The sequence below is a fragment of the Quercus suber genome, unplaced genomic scaffold (assembly GCF_002906115.3).
Source record: "Quercus suber isolate HL8 unplaced genomic scaffold, Cork oak 2.0 scaffold_137, whole genome shotgun sequence".
Lineage (NCBI taxonomy): Eukaryota > Viridiplantae > Streptophyta > Magnoliopsida > Fagales > Fagaceae > Quercus > Quercus suber.
This window is the reverse complement of record NW_027069599.1, coordinates 304-10,238: the sequence shown is the minus strand read 5'-3', so window position 1 is coordinate 10,238 and position 9,935 is coordinate 304. Positions and strand designations below refer to the sequence as shown.

General features: G+C 34.3%; 1 protein-coding gene across 1 annotated transcript; it reads right to left on the bottom strand.

Annotated features, from left to right (window-relative positions):
* Positions 1-399: 399 nt before the first annotated feature.
* Positions 400-9,053, bottom strand: LOC112035641 (vesicle-fusing ATPase; the record flags this gene model as incomplete). The annotated part of the gene is made up of 14 exons (XM_065776583.1): positions 400-795; positions 1,204-1,269; positions 2,302-2,424; positions 4,700-4,787; positions 4,930-4,988; positions 5,913-5,972; positions 6,093-6,153; positions 6,226-6,357; positions 6,662-6,872; positions 7,482-7,615; positions 7,931-8,013; positions 8,098-8,163; positions 8,819-8,874; positions 8,954-9,053. Coding segments are annotated over 14 exons (1,383 nt in total), but the record flags the coding sequence as incomplete, so codon positions are not given.
* Positions 9,054-9,935: the final 882 nt, after the last annotated feature.

Here is a 9,935-nt window from a genome sequence, read left to right as displayed (position 1 = left end):
ATGTCAAAACATTTTTGTTGGAAACAATAAAATATAACAATTGAATTACAAAACTTTTGGCATATTTATATCCTAAATTCCTAATATGATGATAACAAAGTTTGTCAATTGAACCAACTGATGGTCACGTCTAAAATCGTAAATAACAGTAGTGGACCCACACAAATGTCTTACAAGGGCCTTCTCCCAGGAATATGGGTGCTTACTTAAATTTCATATTTACCTCACGAGGTATGATTTTAGCTGGAAACAAATCGGCTGTGACTACTACCATTGGATGGATTTCTTACCATGACCGTGAAGCCACCTCTTTTTTCTCCTTCAGTGACAGATGGAAATTATTAGAGAGAGAGAGAGAGAGAGAGGCAATATGGTAGAGATTTGATTGGACCATGAGAATAAAGAAAAGGCAATCACTGAAAATATGGAAATTCTACAAAATAAAGTAAACAATAGTTTCTCAAATCGTCCTCTCTGTTCTCAATTTCTCATACATTGCAGAAATTTACAAAATTCTGTTTTCAAGGCCTAAAAGCTAGAGAAAACCACAACTCACAAGAAGAAAATAATACAAAATATCACCACATAGAAATAATAAGAGAGAACAATTTTCTGCTTCGTAGTATCTGTATGGAACTAATTGTGAAGAAACTAGTATCGGACAATATCTTGAAGGCAATCATAAAAGTGAGAGATCTTAATCTTCTCTTTGCCAGAGTATATTGCCTCAGAATCTCCACCATGTTCACCTTGGGCTGCCATCTCAATCAACATATAGAGCTTCTTGATAGGCATCTATGAGGAGAAATTGAACAGAAGTAAGAAGCAAGAAGTGAGTGATCATAATAATAAGTTCCTTTCCATACTACTAATTTCTTCAGTAATAAACCATGCAAAAGAAAAGACAGTTGACAATATCCAAGGTTCAGAATATTTACTGTTCAGTTAGTATGGTTCTGTCATGACTTACACAAGTCAACTTCAGGTAAACAAGTACAAGCACAAATGATGGATTAAACTAGTTACTGTAAAGTTTCCAGGTAAAGTATTATGATTTCATGAGATGGGAAAATTTTCTTTTTTGTTTCTCTTAATTCATTCTTTGGTTGGTAAAGGCAGAGTTTATGAGAGACGTGTGTTGTAAAAATATAAATTAAAATGACCCAAGGAATATTACAAAAGACTGTTCAAGTATAAGCTTACATCATTCAGAGACTCTGCAGCTGTATCGATGTCTTCATTAGCAAAAACATTCAGCTGTTCTAGCACCTGAGATGAAGAAGAGTAGATTAAAATACATTGAACTTTGAAGCTAAATGTTTGTTATAATATAAATTTCCTTTCAGCATTCATGAAATATATGTAATGAAATGAACTTGAGGGTCGTAACATTCATCCAGACTCCAAAAGACTACCAAGCAAGGAAAGAATCGAAATAATGACATCCACAAACCACTTGATCAGTCCAAACATCTGTTTAGCAGTGAAATTATTGGAATTTTTACTGGAAGCAACTCCCTAGTTTCCCAGCATTGTAAATTATGAATCAGTTCTTACCAACCTCCAATTGTAAAAGCCTTACATACAGATCTCGAAATTTCTGAGTGAATTTACAAACATACCCTAAACCGCAGCTTTCTTTCACTACCGCAATGAAAGTGAAATAAACACACCCATTTATTAATGGACACAGACTGCCTTATCATAGTTAAACCATAAAACAACTCATCAGCACCATTTTTAGATGTATCATTAGGCATATACTCCACTTTTATTTTTGGGGTGAATCATATACTCCATTTTCCTTGCACAATGCATAAGCATTTCAGCATTATTGCCGACCCCAGCCAATAATATTTCTAAAATAAAAAAAGAAAAAGAAAAGAAGGCTAAATTATTCCCACTTAAAAGTTTAAAATATGATATGCAAAATTTTCAATTCCAGCCCTGCATTCATGATAATCCATGCAGCATTTCCTAAATTATATTTAATACTTCAAAACATATAGGCCAGAATATACAAAGGGTAATTTGACCATTTCAGCCTAAGAAGTGTACTATTACCACACCATCCATCCTTGTGTCCAATTTAGCAAGTGCACAACTACTAGGCAAAAATCAGTAAATGTCAGGCTCTTAAAGCAATTACATAAACCACAATGACACTATTCTCTAGCTCCTTTTGTTTAATTTACTAGCATTGATGGGAATTGATACTAACCAGAAAAACAAGAATACCACAATTACTCATATTTCTGGGACAAGAACAGAAGTACAGAACCACAACAAAAAATATTTTACCTTCTTTGCATCACTTGTCTTCAATGTAGGAACATTGTATGTGACAGAGAAATTATCACAAAAACCAATAGAATCTAAGAAGCCCACTTCACTTGTTGTCCCTATGACCATAAGTTTTTTCCCCTGACAACAAAGCACACAAAATGAACTAGTAATGAGAACTTCAGGAAGGTCAGAAAATTACCATTCATCAAGTCAGATATCACATAACTACTAAAGGAAAACCATGTCCCAAAGATATCAGAAAATATCACACATAAGGCTGTTGATGAATGCTCTTTGCACAGCCAGTGGTGGTGACAGTATGGGGCTGAATAATCCCAAACAATTGACCAGACCAGCTTCCACCAGTACATCAAATAGCATTATGAATTTATGCATATATGTAGCCCCCAAAAAAGAGTATATAAGGGATAGAACCTGTGCTCATCCTTCACTCTGTTATGGGGGAGGAGATCCCAGATCTTAGCTACACTTTCAAAATTTGTAATCTACAATGAATTCAGTGTTTTTTTTTTCCTCATTCATGCTGGGTAAGACTCAATGAAGTTGTGTGTCTAAGAGGGTTTGAAGAGTGGAGACTACATATTCAATATGTCACTGGAAAGATAGCATGACCACAGTTCAGAAAGAAAAAATAACAATTTTAAAAGTGGATTTCACAATTGCTACCACTTTGAAACCATTGACATCTTTGTGAACAATTTATATCTAGTTCTATAGGTTTGGTAACTACCAACATGCATAACACATGCACTACAGTTGGTCATAGAGAGGGAATTTCCATACTGCCTATGATCCAAATCATACATGATACATCAACCAAAATATTTTGAACTTGAGGTGTAAAAATAATAATAATATTAACCTTCATTTCAATTTTGCATAATTTTTCTGACATGTTATTTTCCCTAAAGGGGAGGGGGAAATAGGTGATTCGAACTAGTGACCTCTGCTTTGTGAGGAGTAGGTGCCCAGTAGATTAAGCTGCCCTTAGTACAGGATTAATCACCTTACTTGCTCTTATGAGGAGAGGAGGTGTCAGTTGAGATAGAGATCATCAGCCTCACATCTTACAAAGTTTAAATATTTAACTTGAGATAAAGCCACCATTTTTTCCAAAAGAAATTACATACTCCCTCCATGAGATGTTGAGTGTCTTGTTTTCCTTAACGTCCCAAAATGAGTGCACACTTACTAAAAAAAGAAATAAAAAGCCAAGCATTTATACCTAAACCTTCCCATATTACCCCTTACTAATTCAAAAAACAATCAATACTTTTGGCATTTTGGCTAGAGTGGCATGCTCTTTCTTCCTCATTAAATATGTGACATGTCAAACTTAGACATTCAAATTGGTTTTTTGTTTTGAATTTTGATAGGTCTTTGACATTCAAATTGGCATAGAGGGAATATTAAACTTCCACTAATTCTTTCAATCTATTTAAAAAAAAAAAGAAAAAAGAAAAAAAAAGAAAAAAAAAGTAAAACAGTTACATCATGCAGAGAATTTCACTGACCAGAATAGAAGCATTTTAACGTGTACCTATATTGCTGTCATTGTGTCGTGCTCATTGAAAAATTTTGCATAAGAAATCACATTATTTAATTATTTTGGATAGCTCCCACACTCCAGCACAGGGCATTACATGATTTTAAGATTGTGGTACAAATGACAGGTAGAGAAATATATGATGTGACCCAAAAAGGTACTGCATTCACATCACAGGGAAGGAGGGTGGTTACAGGATTGTGAATTGGTAAAAAACATCAAGGACTCAATTGGTTGAAAGTTGTTTCTCCCTGTTCAAAAATTGGAGATTTTCAGTGAAAGTAGTCTTTTGGGAAGTTTAATCAAGTAGAAAAAATTTCCTAGTGAAAAGTTTTATTTCATAAGTGCTGCTATATCAAATATTTACCTCAACAGATGGTGAACCACCCAATGCCGAACATCTTATGTCATTTATTTTCCCATCAATTTATCAATATTCACTTCCAGATTTAGTGTATCTTATCATACCTGACATATCTTGAAAAGGTGAATGGAATCCTATGAATTACACTCAATTCAGGTATAAATGAAGGGTCTAGTTAACGGGTGCCCTTAGGACATTTGTTAATGGACCAATTTAGGAAAATTTTGATAACACTTTTATGAAAAATAAAAAAAGCTGTCAAAAAAATTAAGTACTTTTTCTTTTCCCATTAAAAGTATTTATAAATGTTTCCTAAACCAATGCCTATAGAGCATTCGTTAACTTTTCCTAAAAAAAAATATATCCACCCCTTACAATTATACAATTTGAATAAAGAATTATTCTTCATGAAATTCACTGATAATAATATAATAGGAAATTATAAAACCAGTCCAGCCAATAAAGACAGGACAACGAAAAACCTTTGGAGGAAGCCGCTTGAGTAGGACCAATAGTGTCTGAGAGATTATATTTGAAAAACGCGGCCCAATGGCAACATACTCCAATAACCTGCATCAACAATTATAGTAAAATCATCTAAGGCACTTGTTCATTAACATTAATAGATGAAAAACGTGCACCGGGAGAGGGGTGGGGTGTTGTTCTGGAGAAAAGTAGTACAGCTTCATTCGATTCACATCAGTGGATTTACCTTTCAATGTCATCGAGGACGATGATGCTCAGTGGTGACTTGTATGCATCCTCAAACACCTATTAAAGAATATCATTATAAATAAGGCTTCAGAATTTCCTCCCAATCACATAAACCAAAGAAAAACATTAAAAAGTATATATCTTTCTAGTGTAAATAGACAGTAAATAATTGATAACTCTGCAAGTGTAGTATAAACTTGTCTTAGATAAATCAAATCTCAATTTAGACTAGGAACTGGTTCTATCCCATAAAGGAGGAAAAAAAATCTTTTAAAATGCAACCAATCAAAGTCTTAGGGCCTGTTTGGTAAGTGAAACCAGTTTTCAGTTTTCAGTTTTCAAAGGGTTTTGCAAAGTTGTGTTTCAATACATGCTTTCTCAACCAAAACAAAACTTGGTCTGTTTGGCATGAGATTTTCACTTAAACTGGTATTAATATTCATCTAATAAAAATTTATCACAACCCAGTCTCAGTTCTCAACTGAGATCCAATGCAAACACACAGAGGGAGGAACAAGAGAGACAAACAGAGAGAGGGAGGAGCAAGAGAGACAAACAGAGAGAGGGAGGAGCAAGATTTGGATACCCAGATCCGACGCCACAGCAACGCTTGGGATGGTGCTCCACCGCCATCTCTGAGAGTTCTACGGTGTGTGCATGTGAGAGAGAGAGACAGAGACAGAGACAGAGACAGACAGAAACAGAGGGAGAGAGAAAGAGAGAGAGAGAGAGGAATACGTAAGAAAAAAATTTATTATCTTAATAATACTAACTTTGAAAACTGTTGCTCAAAACTAAAACTGCCCGCGGTGTTCTCAAAATTCAGCACTTAAATCCTCTAAAGTGAAGACTGATTAAAAACTCCTTGCAAAATAATGTTACCAAACACTTTCTTTTTTGGACCCCACAGTTTTCAGTACTTAAATACTACAAACTATAATTTAAAAACTGCTTCCAAACGGGCCTTTGCATTTGACAAACCTTGACAATCTGTGCACACTTAGTGCTTTCGTGAAGACCAATCATTGATTCTGCTGAGACCTACCCAAAAAATGGCAAAAATTAGAAATAGGTATAAACGCAAGGGACAGTAGAAGAGACTGCAAAAATTCCTTGAAAGTAACAAGATAGAATATCCAAAATATAGGGCAAGGAGCTTACTATCTTGACATATGGAAAATCACTGTCAATGCCAACAGTAGCTGCTAGTGCGGTTTTACCACTGTCCAAAAAGGGTAAGATTCAAAAAAGATGCAATTAACAAAGTCAATTAAATTAGAGAAACCATGCATACCTGCCACTGGGGCCTTCCAGAAGACAAGTAACAAGCGGACTTCCTTTACTCACTTTAACTTGCTCCACAAGTAGCATAGCTCTTTGATAAATGTGCTTATTTCGCTCACCACAGTCCACCATGCCATTCAGTCTACAAATCACGTTAGTAAATAGTATCAAGCTTCCAGCAGAAACAGAATACCATTTGTTACCCAATTTTTTGGACAGCCAACAATATCATTATACCAAATTTCTCACATAGTAAACAAATTAGTCATATATGCTATGCAATGCACCATAAACTATTCCACAATAAAGGGATTTAAGTCAAAATTATTAAAATCTCAAAAGGAAGACTTATCTCGAGCATGACAATGTGATGTGAGTTAAAAATAAATAAATAAATAAATAAAATCTGAAAGCTAAAAGCATTTTCAAATTGCTCAAAACTATACCTGCACCGCTCAAGGTCATCAGTGGAGGCTCCAAATGCAGGAATTATTTCGTGGAGTGCATTCAAAAAATCATCCATGGTAACTTTTATACTCTCTTCATCCACTGGCTTGGTGAGATCATCAAGACTTAGTTGTCTATTCAAAGCATAAGATACTGCACTTTTTACAACACCTTCAAGTTCGGCACCGCTATAGTTTTTCGTACGAGCAGCTGCATTCACAAAAATAGATATCTGAATCAACCAAGACCTTCATCTATCATTCCTAGAGTCCAAAACATTGCAACAATTTAAATGTTCAACACATGGTCAAAAGTGTTTGTATAGTAAAGTAAGAAACAATTTAAGAATCACTGTAACTTTTTCAAAGTGATCAATTTTGGACACATTAAACAGCACCCCCACCTATCCTCATCCTTTCGTTTCACCACTTAACAGTTGGTTGTAACATATAAAATCATTAAGGGTGTGGTTTTTTGGGGCTAGGTGTAAGGGAGATGTTAGATTAAATTGAATTATAAATCATTTGGCACTTTAATTTTCTAAGATCCATACAACTGCAATACCTTTTCATGAGTTTGACCATCCAAGCCAGCTTAGAGAATGTTCTAGTATAGATTATGTTCTCAATATATTATAAATTTATATATATATATATATATGTATGTATGTATGTATGTATGTATAGACACACACAACTCCAATCAAAACCTGGCGGCAAATATAATTTAGATATAATCGTGTCCCCATTTAACAGTCACTTCAGCCATATAATAGATGAATAAGTAGATACCATAAGCATATCCCACTAATGGACATACCAAGCTCTTGAAGGTTCACATCAGGAGCAAGAAAAGAACTCTCTTTCATCTTGTTTGTATGAATTTGAAGAATCTGTAAGCGACCATTCTCATCAGGAAGGCTTATCTCAATTTGAACCTCCAAGCGTCCTGGTCTATAAATCAAGAATAAACAAATTAATAAATGAATTTTATTGGTAATTACACATGCACCCAACAGGTTTTGAATCCATGATCTCACCCTCCACCTCGCATTTTCCAAGGAAGTGCAGTTTGAACTAGAGCTCATTGGCAGGAATAAATAAATAAAATTTATTGGACTTCGATTTAGAGTCCAATGTTGACTAGTAGTTGCTACAACCTACGTACATCAATGTTAACTAGGAGTTGCTATCCATGCTTTTCATGACATAAAACAATTTAAGGTTGCATGGACAGTTACGCAACACAGAAGAGGGAGAGAAACAGACCTTAAAAGGGCTTCATCAAGTAAATCTTTTCTGTTGGTCATTCCAATAAGCAAGACATTATTTAAAGACTCCACACCATCAATCTGAAAAGTAAATAGTCTTTTAGTTATTAGCAGAGAAACACTCAGATTTGCAAGATTGTAAAAGCAATTGAACCTCTAACTAACCTTTGTAAGAAGTTGGTTCACAATACTGTCACGAACTCCTGTACTATCTCTAGTTGAACCTCTTGACTGCAAATGCAAAATGAGAACATGCATTGAGCTCTTTCCATTTGCTAAAAAACTTGGATTACATAACCAGACAACCTTAAATCTAAAAATTGACAGTGTTTCTTTGACATATTAAACAATGCAGACCTCAGGTGGAAATCTAACCATGTAGGTGTTACCAATGTGTTCTTGTGCTGTAGCTTTTAAAATCATACTAATAATAGCATGTTCGCTTAGAGGTCAAGAAGGGAACTAGGATTCAAGTTAATTTATACATACACATATATAAATATATTTTATGTCCAAAGGCCTACTCATCTACAACTCTTAGCACTATGTCACTTAGGCTGATTCTTTGACTCAGGGTCCCAATTTTTGGAATGGTCATTATTGTTCATTAAGACAACCTAAAGAGTTATGAAACTATACAAAGCATTTCTAACCACATAAGGAAGTTAATCTATAGATTCCGCACACCTTAGATATTCAAATAAATGACACTCCAGGACATTCAAGAACAATAGATTCAGTCAGAGGAAAATGCTAATTAACTAACTATACATACACGCATATATATATATATATATATCAATCAAAAGCAACAAATTGATGTCACTATCAATCTACTGGCAGGGAAAAAAAAAAAACGTTAACAAATATTTGAAGAATCATGTACCTTACAAATAGCATCAATTTCATCAAAAATTATGACATGCAGATCACTTTGGTCCCCTGAAAAGGAAAAGAACATGATGGCATTAGTGATCACCAAAAGACCAACCTAGGAATACACCTGCTATATCTCCCTTACCTCGAGCTCTTTGATCATTCTCAGCATCAGCAAATAGATCCCTAACATTCTTTTCAGTTTCACCAACATATTTGTTCAAAACTTCAGGGCCGTTAACAATCTGTAACAATTTGTCACAAAAAGGGTAAAAAATAAAAAAAGATGGTCCATCAACTGCAAGAATAGATTTTCACCATCTTATAGGATGTGAAGCATAGAATACTTACAATTTATTTGTTTTTATAAGTAATAGAAATTTTATTGATAAAAAATTACTTCATCTTCACAATGATGAACATTAAGTAATTAAAACAGCATAGAATACTAATAATAATTTGTTGCTATAATAGAAAGAATTCAGACATGTTTAGTTAGCTTTGGAACCTGAAAACAATGTTCCAGCATCAAAATGAAAAGTATGCACTAGCAACTGAGCATATGCTCAAATGAAAATTGAGCACACCAAAAGACCCAGTGACTATTGATATTTAAACCATGACATAACCAAAAGTGAATGGGTGGATGTGCACTAGTAGGTTTTATGTTGCAAGAAAATAAAATAGTGATGACGCTGCCTGCCTTCTCATATAAGATATATCTTCATGAGATTTTTGTCAATCATGTGCCTGAGAAGCATTTCTGCGTGACAAATTAAAGAAAAAGAGTGCGATTCATCGTGGTCATCATTTCAGGATAAATTAGTATGTCTATGGAATAAAGTTCAATGTCAGTCAAATAGTAAGTGAACTCATGGTCTATGCTCAAACAAGACTAGAAATAATCTTAAACATTTGATATTTGTTTTTTGAATTACTAAACCAATTCAACTGCAACACTACCAACCTAGAGATAGTTAAAAAGTTTCATTCTACTCAATTTCATGCATTAGATGCTTGTTTTGAAACTTCATACACCAGTTTTAAAAGATGAACTCAAAGTCTTTAGGTCAATGAAATTATGGAATTACAATAAACAAAATGTAAAGAACAAATCAATTCTTTGC